General features: G+C 36.4%; 1 protein-coding gene across 2 annotated transcripts in view; it reads right to left on the bottom strand.

The window, feature by feature from the left end:
- FGF12 (fibroblast growth factor 12) overlaps nt 1–26845 on the bottom strand; it is a 563726-nt gene that overhangs the window by 178485 nt on the left and 358396 nt on the right. For both annotated transcript variants that reach the window (XM_027108756.1, XM_027108766.1), the window contains one exon: nt 20886–20996. In XM_027108756.1, the coding sequence (XP_026964557.1) occupies nt 20886–20996 (111 nt within the window). The remainder of the gene's footprint in view (nt 1–20885; nt 20997–26845) is intronic.

Below are 26845 nucleotides of genomic sequence, written 5' to 3'. Positions count from 1 at the left end.
CACAATAGCCCAAATATGGCAACAACTTAAATGTCCATGGATGGATGGGTGGATAAAGAAAATATGGTATATACTTATAATGGAATGTTAGCATTTAAAAAGAAAAAAATCCTGTCATATGTAACAACATGGCTGAATCTGCAGGATACTTTGCTAAGTGAAAAAAGCCTGTCCCAGAAAAACAAGTACTGCATTATCCCCATTATATGAGTAAATAAAATAATCAAACTCATGAAAGCAGACCGTAGAATGGTGGTTGTCAGGAGCTAGAGGGAGGAAGAAATGGATAATTGTTGTTAAATGGGTATAAAGTTTCAGTTATTCAAGAAGAATAAATTCTAGAGATCTCTTGTAAAACATAGTACCTACAGTTACTAATATTATATCGTCCACTTAAAAAATTTGTTAAGAGAGTAGATCCCATGTTAAGTGTTCTTACTAAAAAAAAAAAGCAAAGGGGATTTCATGGGTGTATGCATTATGTCCAAACTCATCAAATTGCATACATTAAACATTCAGGTATTTTTGATATGTCAGTTATACTTCAGTAAGGTTGCTTTTTTTTTTAAAGTAATGAAGGAAATGGTAGATGAATTGCATTGATACACCCAGTTCTCCACTTCTCCCTGTATCTGTGCTTTGCATATAAACTTGCAATTCTCTGAAAGGATATTCTGCCCTATCCCTTGATACTGGGCTGAGCCATGTGACTTGTTTTGGCCAATAGGATGTCAGCCAATGCAAGCAGTCTTGAAAAAGAGCTCAGGTTGGCTTGTTTATGCTTTTCCCCTCTGCCACGGCATTGAGAAGAACATGCACAGACTAACCCGCAGGTCCCAGGTAAAGGATGTAAGACACCTAGATAACAACAGAGTGGCCTCGGTAATCCATCCAACACCATTCTAGATTAATTGATTGATAGCTGACCCCTAGATATGTAAGCCAGACAAGATCAGTAGAGTTGCTTAGCTAACCACCCCAGACACATGAGACAAATACTTGCTGACACATGCAAATGGGGCTATGTGATTGTTGGGTACATAGCATTATTGTAGTAATATATAAAATGAATAGCAAATTATTCACTGGGGGACCTGGGTGGTGGATTTGAAATTTCCTGAAATCTTATAAAAAAAATTCTCAAATTTGATAACAATCCTCAATAGGTACCTGAAATGATTATGAGCTGTGAAGCTAAGTAAACTTTTATAAATTAAAAAATAATAATAATAAAAGGCCAATGTTGATTGCTCATGCTACAGGAAGGACTGAATTATTTTTCTACAGATAATGTATTATAAAATATGAAAAGATGTTCAAAGATTATACAAACAAAATAATGGGAAAGAAATATATAGACTTGTACACATCAAGTAATTAATTAAAATATTTTATTACTTCCCTGGATTTTATAATCCTTGTGATAGGTTTCAGCTCTTTAAAATTTAATCTTTTATGATTTATTTTCTCACTCTACTCATTTTTGTACCTAAGTTTCATTTCACTGTTATATATATTTTTTATTTTTTCAAAGGGGATGCCCCAAATTGTATAAGTTTTAGGACCTACAAAATTTAAGTCAGTCTCAGGTTGAAATTTAAATGGAAGAAGAGAATGAAAGAAAAAACTAATAAGAAAGGAAAAACTGAAGAGATTATACTCCTTCAATGCCTACTTTATTTTTCAGGCATCATGGTAGGCATTTTGACATGTAAAATGTCATTTTAAAAATAAACTAGGGAATTCCCTGGTGGTGCAGCAGTTGGGTGTCCACCTGCCAATGCAGGGGACATTGGTTCGATCCCTGGTCCGGGAGGATCCCACATGCCGCGGAGCAACTAAGCCCGTGCACCACAACTACTGAGCCTGCGCTCTAGAGCCTGTGAGCTACAACTACTGAGCCCACATGCCACAACTACTGAAGCCCACGAGTCTAGAGCCTGTGCTCCACAACAAGAGAAGCCACCTCAATGAGAAGCCTGCGCACCGCAATGAAGAGTAGCCAAGTAGCCCCCACTCACTGCAACTAGAGAAAGCCCGTGCACAGCAATGAAGACCCAACACAGCCAAAAATAAATAAATAAATAAATTTTTAAAAAGAAAGAAATAAACTAAATTGACTATTTGGCTTTATTTCAGGATATAAAAAGCCCTAATTTGAGGGCAGTGCGGGTACAAAGTAAAAAAAGAAGGGAATGAAAAGTGCCATCCAAAACTTTGGAGTAAGTTTCCACGGCCTTAGCAGAACCCTCAGACAACTCCTTGTAAATATCTCTATTCAAAAGTCATTTATTCTTTCCTTAAATATTTACTGAGCACTTAGTATAGGTCACATGGCATGCTTAGGCTAGGAAAATAGTGACATATTCAACAGATATGGTCCCTGAGGAATACACCTTCATCTGTAAATCTCCCTGAGGCTCCCACTATTCTGTGGGCAAGCTGATGGCACAGGAAACTTTTATTATCCTCATTGCCTAGCAACGAGGTCTTAGAAGCATCTTGGTCTTAGAAGCTACTATTCAATAATTGCCAAATAAATAAATGATTCAGCAGTGGTTTCTCTTTAAGCTCGCTTATTCATAGCTTTTCTAGATCATATTTCCATACTTAAGCATGTAAGAAAAAATCAAAGATAATATTTACCACATATGGAATGTATTTAAATATGGAATCTAAAGGGAAAGCCAGAAAACCTGCATGACACAAAGTTTGAGAGGGCAGGAGCATAGGATGCATAGGGCTGGTGTGTGTGTGCATGTGTAGGGTGATGCATCTTTTTGAGAAAACGAAGAGGAAGGGAAGATTTGGGGGAATCTATTACAACCAAGATACTGGTCATCTCATAAAATTATATTGGACTAGAAAAAAGTACTTTGTAAGAAATGCTGGTTTTTTTTTTTTTTTGGAACAACTCTGTGGGCTAGGTCCTTTTCTTTTTTAATTTTTAATTTTTGGAACAACTCTGTGAGCTAGGTCCTTTTCTTTACTTTTCATTTTTTTGTTGATGTCTAGTATTATGTAAGTTATAGGTATACAACATAGTGATTCACAATTTTTAAAGTTTATACTCCATTTATAGTTACTACAAAATACTGGCTACGTTCCTTGTATTGTGCAATACTTCCTTGTAGCTGATTTATTTTATACTTAGTAGTTTGTACCTCTTAATCCCCTACCCCTATCTTGCCCCTCCCCGCTTCTGTCTCCCCACTAGTAATCACTAGTTTTTCTCTATATCTGTGAGTCTGTTTCGTTTTTTGTTGTTGTTATATTCACTAGTTTATTTTTTACATTCCACATATAAGTGATATCATACAGTATTTGTCTGTCTGTTAAGTGAAATAAAGCGCTGTGTTCTTATTCAACTTAATTTTGATCTGCCTATTATCCATACAAGTTATCCCAGTGACAAAAAGGTAACAATCCAAAACACATCAGAAAGCACTTAATGTTACAACCAAAGAAGATGCAAAGAAGAAAGAGAAGAGGAAGAGAAATAGGGAGGGAGGGAGAGAAAAGTTCATTACAAATTCTTCTTTACAACAGGTAAATCCAGTATCCTCTCAAGTAACTTCTAACTTCTTATTGCTTGTAAAAATGTACAGACATAAAAGAGTACTGGGTTGAATTTGCAGAATGTGCAGAGAAAAAGACGCGTTTTATAACCCATTAAAAACCCAAATAAATTTATAGTGGAAGATACTGAGATAAAACAGAGATATTTGGGTTTATAATCTGTGTATTCTCAATATCAGACTGTCTTGAAAATTCACACCATTTTCCACACTTCAAAATGTTCTCAATAAAGATGTTTTGTTAGAGTGTAAGTAATATCATATCCTACAAAATCTTAACCTAAAATTAAGTTGGTACCAGGTTATTTTCACCTATAATCCTATAGTCTCTTACAATAACACGTGTAATTATAATATTTACAATTATTTTTGTAGATCACTCAACTGGTTTTCCATTAGTTATGAAATTAGTATTTATTTCTGGCATTTATTTATCATTTAATAAGGTCAATTCTCCTCCCCTCCCCATTTTCAATAGGAAAATGCTATTATTGAATAGTCAGCAAACTAGGAGATAGTCTGAGCTCTTAAATCCTCCAACACAAAAGCAGTTACTTAAATTATGGTACAATGGAGTATTCACTCAGACAAATTAATTATTCACTCATCCTAATTCCACAGCATTCCATACACAGCACTTATCACATTGCTTTTTCATATTTATGTCTTTGCCTGAGTCTCCCTGCAAAGTAGGAATTCTTCAAAAGTATGAAATTACGTTTCTTTTTCATCCAGAGTGCATTGCACAGTAGAAGCTAAAATACTTGTGATCATCAAATTTAACCTCGAAAACACCATTTCTTACAGAAATTAAGGGAAAGATGTAATTGTCCCTACTTCTTTAGCTGTAAGTCAAGAAAGCAAGACCACGGTGAGGACTAAACTTCAGTCCAAAAGGCACAGCTCTAGTTCACGAGCCCTAGTTCTAACACGACAGCTTTATGACCTTGATGATTTGAAGTAATGTAACCTCCCTGAGCCTTCATGTCTGCTCTGAATGTTTCACTGAGTTACTATGCAAATCAATTAAGATAATAATTTTCTTAAAAACTTGCTATTAAACTATAAAAGTAAAATACAAGGTATTATTGGTATTGGTAATGGCGTTGTTATTAAACCTCCAAATCTAGAGCTTTCATAATAGGGGCAAGGGTCGTGGACGCCTGGGTCATCACTATCTCATAATTTAACTTAAACTTCTTAAAATGTCATGGGAGAAAAAAAATGTATTTCATTTTATATATGTAAGATCCAGTAAGCTAAAATAACCATATATTTAAAATAAAATGTAAAAATTGACATACTTTAGCCTATGTTGATTCAGTGCTTTCAGTCAGCGTGCCTTATTTTGTAAACAATTGGTCCAATAGTTCAACTGTCTGACTTATTTTGCCCACTGAACTTACTGACTTATGGAACTGATTAGTAGTTTGGGGCTTAGAAACTTAAATTTTTTCTTCCAAGCATTGGCTGATAGCAAACATTGCGGATTTTCAACTTAGCGAAAATGAACAATGTGATGATCCCTTTCTTTGACAGGAGCTAGTAGAAATATTTGCCTTAGCTTTGGTAGAAATGCCACCACTGGCTTTTAATCCTGATATTATCGTATTACCTTTCCTGTGTTACTTCAAAGATGTTCAAAAACTTGCATAATTAACAAGTCAATTCAATGTGATTCTTTTTTTCATTAAGGTGAAAAATGAAGCATATCACTATTGATAATGAAAGCAAATGCCTGTCATCACTCATCTGCTGCAAACTATTTGTCTTATACAGAAGACTCATCTCACATTCCATTTGAAGAATTCAGTGAACAGCACAGGTGTCACTCCAATAAGATCAATGGGCAAAAACATCCTCCAAGAAATCTCGGCATGTTTTGAAGATTTTAGATTTGTATCTTCTACAAATCTTCCATCAAACACTATGTTGCCAAAACTGACACTATGGCCTATTAGGTTTATTCATGAATTCATCACCTGTATTCCAGGCACTGCAGTGGTGTAAAAGGCATGGTACCTGCCATCATGATCATGAAAGTCTAAAATAGAAAAAAATAACTGCACACGTGTACTCTGCCTCCATCTTTACATATGGGGGCACTGAATTCAGCTCAGAAATGTGGTTTTGCCAGAGTCATGAAGTCAGCCAAGGAAGGTACACTTAGGTGCTGAGGGCTGTAAGGCTATATAATATTGTCGCCCTTAAGAAATATAAGAGAACTTCTAGTAACCACAACCTGAATAGTTGTAAAGAAAGTAAGAAAAAAATGAAACTATAATAAATAAATTTGGAAGCCTTAAAAGAATTTTTGCAGCCAAGCAGAAATGCCCCACCCAGAAAATATAAAACCTTTAGTTTTTAATCAAAATTACACACAGACAACACAAGTTAACTTGCTTGAGATGGTTTAGGTATGTTCAACCAAAGCTTTACATTTCATTATCACTAATTACCAAAACAAGAAAGCACTTTTGAAAATTTATGCATGTAATATGGATGAGCAATTATATATTTAAAGTGTGGAAAGTCAGTGAAAAAGCCACAAAGGAAACATTCATGATTCCATTCGATTTACGTTGTCATTGACACTCAAATGTTATATTTACTGATCCCAATGAATATATATATATGTGGTATATGTATATTCATTCCAAAAATATTAAGTGGATCTATAGAAATAAATGTGTTAAGATATTTTTAGAAATAGAGGAAAAAATTTGAAAAATAAGATGATGATTCTGTCATTACTCTTCTCTATCTTAAAATCTCTTTTAGCCCATCACTACTATAATCCCACCACATTTCACCTATTACTCTATTGCAATGTTCAGTAACTTTCATTGGTCCCCCACATCCTAAAATGTAAACTTTAAACTCCCCTATGTGTCAGTTAAGGCACTCTAAAATATGGTCCCTTTGACACTTCCATGTAATCTCTTTGCTTCATCCAAATTAGCTCATTTTTCCCCAACATGGCAGGAACTTTCTCCACTAGGTGATTTTGTGCCTCCTTATCTGAAATGCAGTTCTCCTAATCTTAGCTTACATATTTTGTTCCTATTCTTCAAGATTCAGTTTAAAATCCACCTTCTCTGAGCACTATGGCTTTTGGGGATTGCTCCCATCTCCGGAATCTGGTGATTTTCTAATCATTTGGCAGTACCAGTGCTACCTTGCATTATTAAATTTTGTTTTACATACACGTTCAACCTCGTCTACTATCCTGGGAGCAGCTAGAAAGCAGAAATTGTACTGCAGTCATCTTTGTAACCCAGTAACTAGAACCCAGTTGGTCCTCAGTATGTTGGAGTTAATGAAGATGAGGCATGCGCACGGCAGGCATCCATGAAACTCCAGTCATTTCTTTGTAGCTGCCTGAAGCTATGTCTTAAGAAGTCATTTGAGGCTCGGCCACAAGAAATGTTGTGAGAATTTATTGACATCTGTTGTAGACCCAGGAGGGGCTATTTATTTGTCATCTCCATCTCGAGGGCCTCCTTTTACAATAAAATATCATGGAATATTCCATACCAGGACAGCAATGATTTGCACTGTATTTAAAACAAATATCTTATTGTATAACTCTGTCTCAAACATTTTTGCTGCATATTACAACCTTTGGAGGAGTTTGCTTTTCTTTTTTTAAAATTCTGATGCCCTGTCCATACCCATGCCAATTGAATAGAAGTCTTCAGAATTAAACCTAGGCACCAGTATTTTTTAACCACTTCAGATGATTCCAACATGCAGCATTGTTAAAAAGCAATTTCATATTCAATAGGTCTGAAATGGTTCTAACAAGCTCCCAGGTGATGTCATTGCGTAGCAAATCTTACCAGTCCATAGACCAAAGGTAGGTGTGGCCAGTATTGGCATCTCCTACAGCCTATCAGAAAGGCAGAATCTCAAGTCCCATCCAAGATCCACTTAATCAAAATTTGCGGTTCAACAAGATCCCTAGATGATCACTATGCACTTGAGGTTTGAGAAGTACTGCTCTAGAGAGTGGTTCTCAAAGTGTGATCTTGTGAACATGTTAGAAACACAAACACTCTGGCCCTTCCTCCAGACCTACTGAATCACACATTCTGGGGTTAAGGCCCCCAGATCAGTAGTTTAACAAGTCCTCCAGGTGATTCTAATGCAGACTAAATTATAAGAAGCAATTTTCTAGAAGAAATCACTGTTCTTACACTTGAGTGCACTTTGGAATCATCTGTGTGATTTTAAATGAATACTGATGCCTGGGTTCCATCCTCAGAGATTCTGACTTTATTGATCTGGGCCTCAAGTTTTTTAAAAGCTATCGAGGTGATTCTAATGTGCAAAAATTTTGGAGTCATTGTTCTAGAGGACTTGGATATAGGTGGGAGGTGGACTGTCTTCCCTTGCATCTTAATAGGACTTTCCCTTCTCAGATTATCAGAAGAATCCAAGGACTGAGGACAGATATGTAACTGGATTCATTCCACTGCCCTCACCCTTGAGGGAAATTCCAAGTACAGTGGGGTTTAATCCTATTTAAATTAGACTTTGATCAAATTCCCCCAAAGATGGGAAGGCTGGGTCCAGGACCTAGATGAGCAATGAAACTGTAGATGAGGTTCCAAAAAGGCTGTTACACAGTTCCTCAAAGCTCTGCTCAAGTCCTACATTTTCCCTGAAATTACTCTGGATCATACTTCAGGTAGCATAGATTTCTCCTCTCTAGACTTTCCAAAGCACTTCCTTTCAAGAGGGTAAATTTGATATTACATACTTGAAGTCTTTACGTATAATTCCCATTTTGCAGATGACAAGCTATGGTTTCAAAGTGCTAAGCAAATTGCCCAAGTTTATGCAGCTGTTAAATGGAGAAATGCATATTAATATCCATAACTGTCTGTCTCTAAAATACTATGGACTGTGCACAACACCACACTGCTTTTCCACATATCAGGACTGATCCCTGGAACATACAAAAGCAACAATAAAAATGATGTCTCTGCCAATATCTAAGTAAGAGGAAGCAAAGAGAGGCTTTCTTTAGGACATTTAAAAAAATTCAATTATAATACTATGGAGTGGGCCTAGTAATGTTATCCAGACATATTTTGACATGGGTGTGTGCTCCACATTCTGTCTCAGTGTCAGGGAAAGCAGATGTACTAAGTGTAACTTCACTAGATCCTGGCAGGATGCCTACTCAGTACCACTCTATCTATCTAGGCTACTGAATAATACATGGAAATATATATACACACACAAACACACACAGCCTACACACCTCAAACTTCCCAAGTCAGATATAGTTAAAAGGCAGCCAGATTATTTAAGATCTTTAAAATTATTGTATAATGGTTTACTATTTCAAAAAAAGTTTTAATTTATAGTTGAAATACATTGAACATATTGAAGAAAAATCCTCTCAAGTTCAATGTTTAGCCAGCAAACCACCATAATATTTTATAAGTAAGTCATATCCCCTTCGTAATACTTTTTTAAAGTGTTGTGAGAAGAATGCAGTGGTATGATTTTTAATGCACTAGGAAATATTAATGAGGAAAGATAAATTAGGTATTCAGCATAAAATGGTAAAGGCATTAACTCTGGAACTAAACTCACTGAGCTCAAATCCTGGGTCTACCTTTTAATATCAGTGTGACCATGGATTAATTATTCAAACTTCCTATGCCTCAGTTTACTGATCTTCAAAGTAGGAATGATTACAGTATCCCCTTTATAGGATGGTTATAATACTTAAACAAGTAAAATTTATAAAATTTTCATACTTGTACTAGACACTTTAGCAAGTACTCAGTAAACATTACCTATTATTATCTAATGTGGCCCAAACTCATACATTAAGAAATAATGCTTGGGGTTTCCCTGGTGGCTCAGTGGTTAAGAATCCATCTGCCAACGCAGGGGACACGGGTTCGAGCCCTAGTCTGGGAAGATCCCACATGCCGTGCAGAAACTAAGCCCGTGTGCCAGAACTACTGAGCCTGTGCTCTAGAGCTGGCGAGCCACAACTACTGAGCCAGTGTGCCACAACTACTGAAGTCCACATGCCTAGAGACCATGCTCGGCCATAAGAGAAGCCACCGCAATGAGAAGCCCGTGCACAGCAATGAAGACCCAACGCAGCCATAAATAAATAAATAAAAAGAAATAATGCTTGGCACATAGGTGACCGTTTTAGTTTTCAAATTCCTCATTGTAAATACATAGTTATTTCGTACTTCAGGATAGGTAATATGCTCTGGAAAATATTGGTCCACATGAAAATAAAGTTATAATTTATCCCTTGTTTAGTTGGAGGCCATAGACTGAATGCCTAATTGAACCAGCCACATATAACAAATCCCAATTCCATTCATTAAAATCTATTAAGTTTTAGACTGTAGGTAAATCAGTATAATCTCTCAAGCAATAACTTATATAGAGAAAGGAACACAGGTTATGGATATAGTAGAACTGAATTTTTCTTACTCTGTCTTGAGCAAATCAACTCACTTTCCAGAGCCTCAGAATCAGGTAATTTCAGGGCGATTTTAATAATCTCTAATTCATCACAACTCTAATACCCTTTTCCACTACCTCAAGACCCCCTGGCTGTCCTTTTTTCTTACCCTTAAAGCACCTGAGTGTATATTTTCTTTTTCCTGCAACATAAGCTTAAATTTAGCTGCTGGTCCTAGCTGAATAATAAAAGCAATGGCTCCCTCTCTTCTGCGTAAACATACCATTTACATACTTTCAGAAAATGATGCCTCTGAAATTATCACCATAAATATATATTTGCATAACACTTTGAAGATCTATTTAAAACTGTCTTCTTTTACTATTATTGCTATGGAGTTCACTTTTCCAGGCTAAGCATACTCAATTTTCCTCCTATTTTCATAATGGAAAATGACTTCCTTATCCATCCTTTAAAGTCTCTTAAACTGTCATTCTCAAAAAGAAAAAAAAAAGCAAATGTGATTTAATTTGCAATAATCCTTCAAGCTAGGCGTTGTTTGACAAAATCATATTCATTTTTGATGAGGCTGTTCTGAGAACTGACTTTTATTCATTTATTCAACAAATATTGAAAACCTAGTATGTGCCTGGCACTATCCCAAGTGTTGGGGATACAACAGTAGAAAATGAAGACAAAGCTCCCTGCCCTGTGGAGCTTATACTCTAATTAAGCTTTTAAATTTAAATGGTAGTCTGATTATACTATTGTTACTATGAATTAAGCTATCCATATCCATTATTAAGTCACTATCCATTATTAAGGCCCTGTTACACGCCAACAAGAGATAAGCAGACATGGTCAATGGCCTCAAGAAACTTATAAGTTAAAGAGAGTAGATACATCAATACAGATTAAAGTGCAAAAATACCTTGAGATATATTGTGTATGCAGAGGAAAAAGCAGGATTTCCAGTTAAAAACATCAGGAAAAGTTCTCAAAGACAAAAGGCAATTGATCTTATTTTTAGAGGATGACATTACTACTGGAAAAAAATAACATAAGTAAGTATGAATGAGCTAAATGTGTGGTATATGTAGGGAACATTTTAGTGGAGGTGGGAGATGATAAAATAAATAAGGGGACTTCCCTGGTGGCACAGTGGTTGAGACTCTGAGCTCCCAATGCAGGGGGCCTGGGTTCGTTCCCTGGTCAGGGAACTAGATCCCACATGCATGCTGCAACTAAGAGTTTGCATGCCACAACTAAGGAGCCCACGAACTGCAACTAAGGAGCCCACCTGCCACAACTAAGACCCGGTGCAACCAAATAAACACATAAATATGTTTTTTAAATAAAATAAATAAATAAGTATATTACATAATGGTAAGTGGAGTGAAAAATAAGTCAAATTGCCAAGGGAGAGTGAAATGTTGAAGACAGCAATTGAAATACACATATATGAATCAGAAAAGTCCTCCATGAGAAAAGGTTTCACTTTTGAGTGAGGGAATGAAGAAGATGAGGGAGTGGGCTATTTAGATATTTGGAGGAAGAACATTTTGGAAGATGGGGATAGGAAGGAGCATGATTGGTGTGTTAAAGGAAAGGCTAGGAGACTAGTCAAAAGAAAGAGGAGAGAGAACAGCCAGGAGGTAATGGGCAGGATTATGTAAAGCCTTATTGGTCACGGGATGAATTTGGCTTTTACCCTTAGTGGTGTATAGTGAAAGAGACTGAGCAGATAAGTCAGTTTATCTGACCTATTTTAACTGGGTCACTCCGGCTGCTGTGTGGATACTAGCCTGAAGGGGAAAAGTCGCCAGCACAAGATTAGTTAGGAAGCTATGGTAATAGTCCGAAGATGAGAATAGCCTGGACTAGGTAGTGACAGCTGGGGTATTGAGAAGTGGTCAAATTCTGTATATATTTTGAAGGTAGAGTAAATGTACTACTGTTTTCAAATTCAATGCAAAAATTATTGCACTATCTGTTCTCACAATTTTGCCCATTTTTTGTAATGTGCTTAAAAGGGAAGTTTCAAAGGTAAAAACAAAAATTATTGCCAATTTATAGGCTTTATAAGTTTCAGATCTGTCAGCAATATTGGAGATGATCTTTTCCAAAATCTCATTTTACAGAATAGAAATCCAAGGAACAGAGAGCTTACATGACTGAAACAAGATCATACAGCTAATTAGGGACAGGACCTAGACTAGAAACCAGGTTATCTGACTCACAGCCCAAGCTACTTTGCCTTACAATTGGTGACATTTAAGTGGTGTATATTCTTCCTTTGAAGTTTTTTGTTTGTTTTTGCTTTGTTTTGTTTTTATTTCATAAACATTGAGGGAGAACCACAGGTATCCCAAGCTCAAGAGTCTTCAGGACACAGGCAGCTAGGAGGAAAATGTGGGAGAAAGTAGGTGCACCCACTGCTTGAATACACTGATTTTTTTTCTGAAGTGTACCAGCTAAATGAAACGTATCTGCATACGCCCCAGTACGGGATCTTGGAAAATATCCATTGCTGTCCTAGGCAGAAGGGCAAATAAGGACATTATTCCTTATCTACAAAAATGCAGATAAGGAATTGCAGTATAGTGTGACTTCTGCAACTGTAAATATACACACGAGGTTCAAACACAGTAGAGTGAAATGAGTAATTAATGTGGAGTTTTGTGTGAGGGAGGGTGGCTGTTGAGGGGGATGGCTGGAGAAGGCTTCACACTGACAAAGGAGATAAGAGCTTTGAAGGGTTCTGAAGGGTAACAGTGATCTATCAGGTGGTAAGATTGGTGAAGTCATTCCAAGCAAAAGGAATTAGCATGTGTAAAAGCTCCAAGACATAAAACTATATGGTACAGACTTACTTATATCATTATATACGTTTTTCTATCATTCCCCAAACCTGTGTTTGATCACATAACCTGTCTAGAATTGAGCTCTGACTCTCTCCAGGAAATACATCAAAATGGAACAGATTCCACACATGTTTGAGATACTAGAAAGTCTGGATTTCAGTATGCTTTTCAGTCTACCTACAGACCTATGCTTTCCCTATTACATCAGGAATCAGGTTCCCATAGAACTAGGTATGACAGTCCCAAGACAGAGATTGCTTCATTAGCAAATGTGAACACTCCAAATCTTGGGTGCAGAGGAACGTGCCCCTTCATACCTCCTGCAGTGCATCAGAATCATCTGGAGGGCTTGTCAAAACACACACTGCTGAGCCCCAGCCCTGAGGTTCTATCTGATTCAGCACGTCTAGGGCAAGCCTCAAGAATGTGTTCTTCTAACGGGTTTTCAGATGATGCTGATGCTGGTGGTCCAGGGACTGCACACTTTAGGAACCACTAACTTAGAGTACTGCTCCAGACCCTCTAGCTTAAGCACTTTTAAATCCTTTCACATAACAACAGCTACCACCAGTAAGAATTCTACTTCTGTTAAAATGGTCACTGTCTATAAGCTCCTTGCAAACAAGGACTCTTACCCCGACTGATGAGAATAACAACAACAACAACCAACAACATTTAACCAGGTTTTCGGCATTATTTTAAGCATTTTTCATGAATCACCCATTTAATCTACACAACAACCTGGTGATCTAAGTACTATTATTATCCCTACTTAACAAATGAGGGAAGTAAGATGTGAAGAGATTAAATAACTAACTCCAAGGCAAAGAACCTCAAGCCAGATAGCCTGCATTCAATTCTGGCTCTATCACTTATATGTATGTATGACTCTCCAGATCTTTATACACACCTTGAGAATATCACACAGGGATTTGCAACTGAAGATTGCCTGTCAGTAACATACCTTTCAGAACAAATGGTATTTGTGGAAACGGAATCTGTCGATCAGTTTTTCTGAGCATACATTTACTTCTATATGAGAATGAAAGGAAAGGCTATAAAAAGCTTAGAGATTCTCTGTTCCTCTCATTTTGTAAAACCAGAGATTGTATAAATCTGACAAAATTTATGTGACTTGCCCAAGACCAAAGCACTGGTCACCTCACAGAGCCAGGAATAGACTAAAGATAATCTCAGTCCTTAGTTCTAGGAATACACTTGGTAAAGTGGCTCCCATCAGATTCTTAACCACTATGTATATGTATACTTCCTATCAATATGCCCATAAATAGTCAAAGCGCAACTAGGAAAAAGGATAATTTCAAATGGCTCATGTTTTACTTTACTAAACAGAGGCGCACATGAGGGCAGAAGTCTTAGGGTCGAAAGGAAATATAAGACATAAAAAGGTACAAAGCCAAGGTTAAAAAAAGTCTGAGGAGTTATTTCCTTATGAACATATGTGAATCGGCAAACTATTCAAGGAAATAATTGGTTCTTGTTCAAGCTTTCCATAAATATTATTTGAAGGAACAGTCTTTAAAATTGAAACACAATCAACAAAAACAAATTTCTAACAAGTGTCCATTACTTTTCTTCTAGCTATGAAAGTCAAAAGGCAATATTTTTTCTTTATTTTTAAAAAATCAAGTGAGGTAACTGCATTCATAAGCTAAGGCTGAATATTAATTTTGTTTTGAAAAGGCATGCCACTGTAAGGGTAACAATATTACACGTACCAAAGTATTGCTCAAGATTATATAAATAAGCCTGCTTAAAGAAAATCAGCAGGATAACGCACGCATTTCTTTTTCTTTTCATCCAACTTGTAGGTATGACTTCACGCATACAAATTGTGATATATTCTTAAAGTATAGAAGACACTAGAAGAAAATAATATCCCTATAATTGGATATGGCGTAGCCCTCGCTCACCCATGACTACTATAATGTGTACATCTGAGTAGGTGAAAGAGATGAACTCCATGTCATCTCTTTCACCTAACACCTTGTTAGGAAGACAGAGCATCTTTATAATTCTTTGCAGCATCCCTTATGTCCTTAATGATTTTCTCCAACTAACCATTTGGATCATGTTTTTGTTCATCGTTTAGCAATACAGAGCTTCTGTTGGCTTTGGCTGTGTCTATATACTTGTGATTGGTGGTATCAAAACATCATATGTCTGGTATTGTATAGAAAACATAGCTGGATGACTCAATTTTTAAATTTCCAATTGGATTTCTGAAACTCAGATATAGGCCTTGTTGAAATATATATTTTTAATGCTGAACTCATGGAGAATTTAATACATTCATAAAATCTGAAGAAACTGTATTTGTACTTAAAACTGGTAGTTAGGAACACAAAATATTAGAGGTCTACAGTCAAAAGTCAAGAAATAAAATTCTAGATTAATTAAATATGAAGTATAAAAATGAAACAATTCCTTACTAAAACGTGGGAGGTTTTTTTTATAATCTTGGAATGAGTACACTTCTAAATAGGAAAGAAAAGCTGAGGGCATAAAAGTGTATTTAAAATAAAATAAGGCATTGCAAAAAAATTCAGAGGCAAACAACAAAATGAGTAAAGATATTTGAAACTCACATAACAGTGAGCTGATTTTTAAAATATAAACAGATTTCTTGCAAATGATAAAACAGACACTTAATAGAAACAAATATAAACAGACATTTTATAGGAAAAGAAGTGCAGGTGGCTCATAAACTATATGAACAAGTGCTCAACCTAACTCATAATAAGAAAACTTAAAGTTTATGTTTTTAGGTAGCAAAGAACCAAAAGTCTGATAACACATTGTGTTGACTAGAAGATAAGGAAACGACTAGTCACTCTAAGTGTAAATTTGTATGGTGGAGAGGAAATAGCTCTCTTTCAAAAATATAAAAGCATAAAACCTTGACCCAACAATTCCTCTTCTAAGTATCCATCCTCTAAATATAGTTGCACACACGCAGAATGACTTCTGTACAAGGATATTGTTTATAGAATAGTGTGTATCAGCAAAATATTAGAAAGAACTGAAATGTCCTTCAAGAGGAAACTAGGTTAAATAAAATATCCCATTTAAATATGTCCTAACATGGAAAAGTCTTGTAAATACAACATTTTAAGTTAAGAAAAAGTACTGAACAAGATTAGAAAGATAGAGAGAGAGAGAGAGAGAGAGAGGGAGAGACATATACAGATATATAATATTGTGTATGTTGTTAATGCACAGACTGCATCTGGAAGAATACGAAGAAATGTGGCCAGGTGGCAGAGAGGGGAGGGACAGAAAATTGCTTTTGACTATGTTAACGTCTTCTAGTCAAAGAAACACATCCACACATCTGTGGTTGAACAAAGTTGGGTTCACTGACTCTCAGCGAGGAGGAAAAATATACACCATGGCAGAACTGGGGTGTCTTAGTAAGGTGTAAGAAAGGACTTCCAGGATTTAGTCTCATGTTAAGTGATTTTTAAGGGGGCTCAAAGAAAGCAGATTTATTCCAAGTTGAATGCTCTTTGGATGCAGGTGTAATTCTATACTTGGCTATCTTAATAATTCTTATCTAGAAGGCAAGAAGAACAGAGCAACATCCTGTTCCTGGTGATGAAGCAGGGTACAGCAATATTTGATCATTTTGTAGTTTGGACAACTTTCTTGTTTTTGTCTGCATTCAGATATGATTACAGAGTGGTCTTGTTTTTGTCCTGATCCATCATGGTCACGGTGGCCTTGCCTGATTTGGTGTCCTGTGAAACTGTTCACATTTGTCCTGCTGGTAGTGCCAAGCCAGCTCTTGGCTGTCAAGAACTGTTTTGTTCTTTTTCAACTGTATATCCTTTTTTGTGCCTTTACAATTCTGTACCATATACTTATCTATTCAAAATAATTTTTAAATGAATCTCAAGACTGAAGGAGACCTTAAAAGTCACTGAGTTCTGAAACTATCTCAACCACCACCATGTTCTTCCCCTCCCACACTGAAGGGGTTTTTTCATAAACGCTCTACAAGTACCAGTGCAGCACCTGCTTGAATATCTTCAGTTTCACCATTGTATTCATTTGTCAGGCAGCTCATGCCACAGTGAAATGGCTGTTAATATTTTTGTTCAGAGAAAAAGGCAACAATGCATTTGCATATCTTAATTGTTTTCACCCCAGCATGTTTGACCTCTTCAAATGTGTCTTCTCCTATGGAAACTGGTGGAGCAGAATAATTACCTTTCTAATTTTATGTAAAATGTTCCTATTAATACTCTCCAAACTGCTGTTGTCTTTTTTGTGTCAGTGTTCCAACACTGTTTTGCATCTTTGGTATCATTACACTTGCAGAGATTTGTATCTGTTGCTGCTGACAAACCCATTTGGTTTTGTACTCAATTACATGTAATTAGTCTTTTCTTCATGAACAAAAGAACAGGTGTCCTATCAATTCAATCCAAGATACTATGGTAAGGTTGGCTGGACCTAATGATGTCTACTGAACCAAACAGCACACTTCTGACAGATGCTCATAGTAACAAGATTTTTTTTCCAAACAATCAAATGCTTTTACTCCTGCCCACACAAAGTAGAGAAAGAAAAGGCATTTTAACAACTTAGAGGTTTATAATTTTCTATTAAAAAACATGAGTAGAATTTAAATCCTTCTCTGATATTTTTATCTCAATCCACACTCAGAAAATGTAAAAATAAAAATTATTTGTTTTCATGGGATATTTTTAATTAAAATATGTGTGGGGGGATCAGAAGAAAGTACATTAGTCAAAAAACTGGCAAAACCTGAATAAAGTCTATAGTTCAATTTATAGTATTGTACCAAGGTTAATTTCCTGGCTTTGATAATTGGACTGTTGTTACATAAAAGTGGTACCCATTAGGGGAAGCTGGGTGAAGAGTACACAGAAATTTCCTGTATTATTTTGTAATTTTTCTGAAGTCTAACATTATTTCAACAGGAAATGTTAAAAATATTTAGGTGGATAGAATATTTAGCCAATGATCTAGAGAAACTTTTACACATGCACAAGGACACATTCATTCATTCGTTTTGATTTTTGTTGAGTGCTTACTATGTACTAATGATCATTCTAGGTTCTAAAGATACAAATGTATAATGGATGGCTAGTGGGAAGCTGCTGCATAGCACAGGGAGATCAGCTTGAGGCTCTGTGATGACCTAGAGGGGTGGGATAGGGAGGGTGGGAGGGAGACACAAGAGGGAGGAGATATGGGGATATATGTATACATATAGCTGATTCACTTTGTTGTACAGCAGAAACTAACACAACATTGTAAAGCATTTATACTCCAACAAAGATGTGAAAAAAAATAATAAAGATACATCAAAGATCAAAACAAAATCTCTTCACTCATGAAACATTCTCCTGCTAGGAAGATCAAAAATAAACAAATAAACTGCAACAATATGCATATCAGGTCATCATAGGAGCTATGACTAGAAAAAAAATACTAGGGTATCAGAATAGGTCAAGGTGAAATGTTTAGTTTTATTAAGGATGGTCAGCGAAGGCCTCTTCAACACGTACAAGAAATACTTTAGCAGCGCTATTTGTAATTGCCTTAAAATAGAAATGATAATTATCCACCCAAAAGAGAATGGATAAATATATTTGGGTATGTTCATGCAATGGGATACTTTACAAAAATGAAAATGAATAATATAAAGCAAATATATCACCATTTATGCATCTCACAACCAAAATACTGGGGAAGAAAAATACATAAAAGTTATATATAGTAATGTTCCTCTTATAAAAAGTTTAAAAACATGCAAAATGATGTTATGACGGATGTAAGTATATGCATATATATGTATATATGAAAAAATGTATTTATAAAACTGCACAGAAATAAAAAATTTCAAATTCAAGATAGTTGTTATGTCTGGTACTGAAGGGAAAAGCAGGACTCCACCAGAAAGAGGCACACAAGGGTTTCAAATGTATTGATGTTTTTAACTAAATTTTAAGCCAGGGGTTGGGTTTCCAGATGAATTTATCTAAGTCTTATTATTTTGTATATTTAAACTCCTTTTAATACCAACATATCAATAAATGTATGCAGTAGTTTGTCTTAATAAAAAATAAGATATTTTAAAGTTGTGAATTCAGACAGTTTCTAAAAGTTTCTGACAAAATGTAGCACCCTCCGTATGTGTGTTATGCGTAACGCCTCTATATATACGTATATATATTATGCATATGTGTGTATATTTATATGTGCTTGTAGATCTGTATTAGCCATTGACCCAGCATCTGCAGAGAAAGCACTTTCAATTATTTTTCTAAAAACACTGAAGGAAGGTATTTTGTTGGTTGACCCCACGCTTTCACCCTCACCTCTCTGCCACTGCCCCGTGATAAACGTCACAGATCCATAGAACAGCTGTCTAGGTAACAGCTGTATCCTGTGGCTACGGCTATTTGGCTCACTTGAGGACTGAATCTATGTTCACCAACTTATAATTTTTCAGTCTTTTTTTTAAGTTGGGTGGATGGTTCTGTCTGACAAAGGATATTAATATTATCATCTCCAGCCACATCAATTTATAGAAAAAGAAACCAGAACAAGGGATACCCCAGAGATAGTACGGGTGACACAGCTAAGCCACATCCTTGATTCTTTCCACCTATACTTGTAGCTTCACTAAATCTGAATTCAAGTTCACATGCAATAATGAAAATTCTACATGGAGAGGAAAGCATCCTCATTCTTCTGTACTCAGTTAAACCTTAAATCATTCAAAGAATGCATTCCCACAAACATAAACCAACAATGCAAACCACAATAAGCTAATCACCTACTTGGCAGAAAATGGGATGAAATTCTTTATAATAAGATCTTTATTGTAATTCGTATTTTGTAATGTGTAACATTAAGTGAACAAAGAATAATTTAGAAGGGGTGGACAAGAGCATTTTCACACTCTAGGGATTGTAGATCTTTCCTGAGATCTTTATTTTTAATTTAAAAGATAGTTCACCGTAAAATATCAGACTTCTTAGATTATTTTATGCAATTGGGTAGAATGTCAGTCTAACCACAAAATCACCTCCATCAGAAGACAACTCAATTGGATATAGATTTAATGAGCATTTACTATGTGACTAGTACTAAAGATCTAGCAGGGAATACAGACAAACTTTGGGAAACAATATGATGCCCTGTATAATTTTAGAATAACACGAATTTCCCCCCAGGTATCTGTACACGATTATTCAGAAACTGAAAGATATGATGAAAGTGATCATTCTTGGCTCTGAGGCTTGCAATCAAAATTCTTCATACTCTCTCAGACCTTGATGACTTGTTTAGTTATCAAACTTGTCACCTATATAGTTAAATTACTTAAACATTATTTCCAGGGATATTATCAATAATCTTTTAATGTTTGCATTTTATCTCAAAAAACTATAAACAAAATTGCAGTTCTACCAGTCTTCATTATCTGTTATCATAATATTTTAATATATTTTCCTTTTTAAATCAATAATTTTGTCTTCAATCAAAATAAAATAACATGTAATATACATATGTATATATTCAATGTTTACCTTGAGAAGTAACTTTGGTCTTCCAGAAATGATGTTCTAACAATTACTATAACATGTTTACTGTTTGGTTCCAGGATTAAAATACCATTTTGTGCTGGAAGGTCTGCCTTGCTTCTATGAATACTTAACATCATCCTGACTACAAACAGTGGGATGAGAGGAAATTCTTGTCCACTGACCAGTCAGAACTCCTTCAAGCCTCCTACCTTCTTATTGAGTACATAATCTCTGTCCCTTACGGTCTCCTGGCTATAGGGAATCATAGCAAGAAGGATAAAGGAAAGGACACCAGCTTACTAGTAGTTCAATAGTTCCAAAGGTAGCCTGGCCATGCTTTAAGTCTAAGATACACTGGGCCATACATTTGATTGTAATTAGATTGCAAGAAGCTAATATGCCTTACTGTAGTCACTGTTTTCGTCCTTGGTCCCATCAATGGTACCATCTGGGTGCATCTGCAGGAAATATCCCTGCTGGCTGAATAACCTTGTCACAATTCCTTTCAGCTGGGGTTCTGCAGAACAAAATGAAATGATTATTGAAATTTTTTTTAATACACACTTACAAATTGTCAAAAACATTCCTGAAGTAAATGCATAAATGTCAATGGTTTAAATATTGAAATAACTATTTGAAAAGAAGGCATTTTAGTAACATCTGTACTTTTTTTTCTTTCTAGAGGCAGATCAATAAATCTCTGCAACAGTAAACCAAATGTAAATGAGTAACAGCTAATTATGATTAGAAAATACAGAGGTGTGCTAAAAACTGAATTATGTCTCTCCCTCCTGCATCTAGTGTCTGCCTGCAAGATGCCACTAAGTTTGTGGTCCCATTCCAGAATCACTGTTCAGACCAAACAGCCAATGTAATTGCTAAGCTTTCAGCAGTCATAGTCAATTCCGGGAAGACTTCTATTTCTGCTGAATGACAACTCTCTATCTATGTTTCCTGGGTTTTGAAATTCTGATCAAATTCAGGCTTGGTTGAGAACCACAGGAAAAAGCCAAACCCCCATGGCCATGAGACGTCACTGGAAAGTATGTAGAAACAGATTTCACCTTCAGTAAATACTTCATCCGAGTGAGCCCCCATACTACAAAAGTCATTTTTCCAGCACACGCAAAAAGATCAAGCCATGCATATTTCTGTATTTCAAACCAGAAGTGGTCTTCAGCTTTTAGAAACACCCTACACACTAATACCATCAAACTGATCTTTGTATACCACATTTGAATTTTTGTATAGCAGCTAACATAAATATTTAAAGCTTTCTCACTGTGGTACTAGCTGCCAGCAACAATCTATTTTCTACAGAATTACCACCATTCTTTTTTTTTTTTAACATCTTTATTGGAGTATAATTGCTTTACAATGGTGTGTTACTTTCTGCTTTATAACAAAGTGAATCAGCCATACATATACATATATCCCCATATCTCCTCCCTCTTGCGTCTCCCTCCCACCCTCCCTATCCCATCCCTCTAGGTGGTCACAAAGCACCGAGCTGATCTCCCTGTGCTATGTGGCTGCTTCCCACTAGCTATCGGTTTTACATTTGGTAGTGTATATATGTCAATGCTACTCTCTCACTTCGTCCCAGCTTACCCTTCCCCCTCCCAGTGTCCTCAAGTCCATTCTCTACGTCTGCGTCTTTATTTCTGTCCTGCCCCTAGGTTCTTCAGAACCTTTTTTTTTTTTTTTTTAGATTCCATATATATATGTTAGCATACGGTATTCATTTTTCTCTTTCTGACTTACTTCACTATGTATGACAGACTCTAGGTCCATCCACCTCACTCCAAATAACTCAATTTTGTTTCTTTTTATGGCTGAGTAATATCCCATTGTATATATGTGCCACATCTTCTTTATCCATTCATCTGTTGATGGACACTTAGGTTGCTTCCATGTCCTGGCTATTGTAAATAGTGCTGCAGTGAACATTGTGTTACATGACTCTTTTTGAATTATAGTTTTCTCAGGGTATATGCCCAGTAGTGGGATTGCTGGGTCATATGGTAGTTCTATTTTTAGTTTTTGAAGGAACCTCCATACTGTTCTCCATAGTGACTATATCAATTTACATTCCCACCAACAGTTCAAGAGGGTTCCCTTTTCTCCACACCCTCTCCAGCATTTATTGTTTGTAGATTTTTTGATGATGGCCATTCTGACCGGTACATCACCACCATCTTTGTCTCTACTTCAGTTTTGGGCAAAAATTAGACTACTCTAGAACATTTATAGCCCTATTTCATAAAAATTAGTAGAAAAAGAAAAATGCTGCTTCTGGTGATAAAAATTGAGGCAAGGATAGAAATCATATGATTGGTAAGTAGTTATGTGTTATCCTCAAAAGGACAATTAATGAATTTCAACTGACAGTGTCATTCCTTCACCAATTTATTAAATCAATATTTACTCAGAACCTCTTTTATTGGGCAGGCAATATGCTAAGTACTGTGTGTTAAACTAAACACATTTATTGATGTTTGAGTCTAGATAGGAGTTCTAGATAAGGATTCAATGCAATAAACTCTTTGGGAATGGATCTGCTCCCTATGACATATGTCTTTTGCACATATGACTAGATCACACATACTTGGGAGTTTGAGGCAATGCCTATATAAACATGTCTTCTTCAAAGCAGTCCTAAGAAGAAGAAAAGTTGCCAAGAAAACTGGTGATGAGGAAGTAGGGTATTAAAAAAAGAACTAAACTGGAAATTAGGCATTCTGATTGATAACTATGTATTATTACTGTGGTTAAATAAATTCAGTGTATTTATAATTTGAGCACCTTTGACTTAAAGTCTCTTTGATTTGAGAATCTTCTCCTCTAAGTAGTGCCAGAAATCAAGGCATGGATTCATTCTCAATGTGTTGTCTCCATGCCCCTGACCCCCAAGGGACATGTCAGAGAAGCATGTAGCTAGTTAACCACACTGCAAAAAAATATCCTGTACCCCTACCATCTATTAAGCCCTACCAACCTTCCCAGGCTTAGTTCCAGATCACCTTCTCAGGAAGACTTGGCTATCATAAGTGTGGGTCACTTTTATAATTAGGAGAAATAAAAGAATGTGTGAGCCTCTGCCACAAGGCTAAGTGGTTGACAGGCAGATGCTAATGTGGTACGTTCAGCTCTAGATGTGCAATCAGGAGACCCAGCTTTGAACCACAGTTGCTGTGGGGTCCTGAGCAAGTCCCTTAGTATCTGAGGCTGTTTTCCTATCTGTGTAATGGGAAAAAATAATTTCTACGCTAACTATAATAATTTAGAATTTCAGATGAATAAATAAATGTGATGATATGAAATAAAAAAACCATAAAAATATAAATCCTAATTAAGGTCTAATTTTTCAACCCTGAAAATTGAGGAAACAGTGTAAGTAAACCAAAGGAAGTATTTTACAAATAGACTTTGCTGATTCATGTTTTAGTAAAATACTGAGCTTGTAAAGTCACTAAAGTAACCAAAAGATTAAGAGTAGAGGATAGAAAAGGATAGAAGGAAGGAAAGGAACAACTGTCATATAATTCATACTTTATCTCTAATAAACTTGATAAGGTCACTTTAAGAAGTCATGTTTTGATAGGTAATGAGATGCATGGCAGCTGAATCATTAAAGCCTGAAAAGGATTGTTTGGTTTTTTTTTCATGCTCCACTTTCTGTAGCTGTAATTAAACACTCCTTTTGCTACGGTGAAGCTATCCCCCTGTTGGGACCCTGGGAATTCAGGTTGGTAACTCCTGTTCAAGATAATGAGCATACGGCTGTTCACCAAGCCCCACCACCCAAGAGCAGTGCAGAACAAGCTCAGAGTCTGAGTTTTAATTATGTGATGATCTATGAAAGTGAATGTTTTACACTATAGCTGTTTCAAAGGAGCCCTGACCATCTATTAAACAAACGCCCTGAACCTAGGATGTGTCATGGAAAGCAGTATAGCCTGCCTGACAGGCCTATACCTTTATTATTATCAAATCCTATCACCCTTTCCAGGCTCAGCTCAAGATCACCTCCACCAGGAAGGCTTGTCTATCATAAGGGAGGATCACTTTTATAATTGGGGGGAAAAAAAATGTTTTGTTGTATTTTAAAGAAAGGGGTTTAAAAAAAATGAGACCACTTTCTGGGATATCTAGCATCCTGAGTGCATCCAACAAAACATGCTTTTTATTTTTCAGACCATGCTTAGGCATCTAACAGATTAATAAAACCTGTGCTGTCCTCAGGGAGCACCCAGTCTAATGCATGAAACATACGTATACATAGTGGGAGATCGCTGTTAAATGATGAATGGAAGCAAAGTGACGTGATGTCACAAGGAGCAAGGGACTAATTCTGTCTCGAAGTTAGATGAAGGCACCTCACCTGTCACTTGAGGAGTGAATAGCATTTTCATAGGCAAAGAAACCAGAGGAAGGCCATCCCAGAAAAACAATGGATGAAGGTGAAAACAGCATGGCAGACTTTGGGAATGATGCAGAATCTGGTATAGGCATAATTTACAGCAGAGTTTTGCAAATGCTGACACGCAGGTAAGAGCCTGTTCTCAACAAATGTTCACAGGTAAACAGTGAAGTAAGAAAAATATGGCCAACAGAGTAAGTTTTTTATTAAGCTAATTTTATTTTCAATTTATATGACTCTCCTTGATTCGAAGATTATATTTTTCCATTATTTTTTCATTTTTTTATGAGGCAATGGCTATATTATTTGATGATGGTAAGACATTGGTTTAGTTTGTTCCCTTTTGTACTCTAAAGTAGTAGAGCAAATACTGCTAGATTTTCTCTAAAATCCATTTCCTCTTTTTCCTGGGCACCCAGCTAGACCATATGTCCTAGCCTCCCTTGCAGTTAGGTTTGGCAGATGAATGAGTGTCATATGGAATGTTAAGTGGAAGTGATGTGTGCCATTTTCAGGCCAAGGCTTTTAAAAGCAAACATTATCCTCCAACATTTTCTCTTCCTTAACGCTGGCTGGATTTAGATGATAAAGCCCTAGGAGATGTCAACAAAATAGGAGAATTCTGGTGGAAGAAAAGACAACAGCCATCAGAAATACCCACCTTGGACAGTTAGGTGAATAAGAACTAGCAGTGGTTGTACATAGTGACTCCCTTCCTAAGAGAATATGAAAAGGGGGTACAGGGGTGGAGAGTAACTTCACAGTGCAGAAACATGATAAAAAAAATGCTACCTGAGCCGGGGGTCAAGGTTAAGGTCCACAGTCATAAATCATGCTGATAGCCTTGATATCTTTGATATGCTGTAATGAGAATGACACTTTACCTCTGTGATCTTCCTCCGCAAAACCCATAACCCCAGTCTAATCATGAGAAAAACATCAAACAAATCTCAACTGTAGAACATTCTACAAAACAACTGACTAGTACCCCTCGAAACTGTCAAAAATTCAAAAAAAATTCTGAGAAAATGTCATAGCCAAGAGGAGCCTAAGGAGATAAGACAACTAAATGTAAGGTACCTTAGATGGGCCCCTGGAACTGAAAAAGGACATGAGGTAAAAAGCTGAGGACATCTGAATAAAGTATGGACTTTAATTATTCATAAGGTATCAATACTGATTCACTAATTGTCACAAACATACCAAACGAATGTAAGATGTTCATATGGGAAACTGGGTGTAGGCTTCATTTTTCTGTAAATGTAAAACCATTTTCAAATAAAAAGTTGATTAAAAATAATAATTAGAGCCACAAAAGCAAGTAAGAAATTTTACCTTCAAAGAGGTTGGTGAGAGAGAAGGTAAAGCATAGGAACTCACGTTCAGCACTGCTTCCCTTCAGGATGACGTGGCAATTTCCGCAGAAGGTTTGACTTCAAAGCCACTCAGAAAAGCTGAGACCTGAAGGAATTACCTAGACATTCCTGCTGCCTTAAAGTGTACTGCCTTAAAGTGTAGTGCTTACCTAGGTACACGCTGGAAACCAGAACACAGACAGAGCCAAGGAAGCCTAATCACACATCTCAAAATGAATACTAGATTGTAGAAAACACAGTGAGTTTTAGAATTGGAAAGGAACTCAGAATCCAATACCTTCCTGCATCAAAATACCTTCCTTCATCAAGTTCAAAGATAAAAAAGAAAAACTGAGCCTCAGAGGGAAAATGTCTTGTCCAAGGTCATCCAGCCAACACACGGATGAGTTAGGAAAAGACTCGTCTCTGATATACTGAATAAACAGTCCTTTCCTTCCCAAAGAGCAGCCAAGACATAATCTGTATATATCTTGTGCAAGCTGCAGGACTGGGGGGCAAGAAGCTAGAGAAGAGATGACAAGGAGAGGCAGGAGCACCTAGCTGTGCATCAGTTACTGAAGTGTGGGA

Source organism: Aethalodelphis obliquidens, unplaced genomic scaffold, assembly GCF_003676395.1.
Source record: "Aethalodelphis obliquidens isolate GAN/ISIS:26980383/991018 unplaced genomic scaffold, ASM367639v1 scaffold1, whole genome shotgun sequence".
Taxonomy (NCBI): domain Eukaryota; kingdom Metazoa; phylum Chordata; class Mammalia; order Artiodactyla; family Delphinidae; genus Aethalodelphis; species Aethalodelphis obliquidens.
Note: the sequence above shows the minus strand (reverse complement) of the source record. Positions and strands in the feature narration are given on the sequence as shown.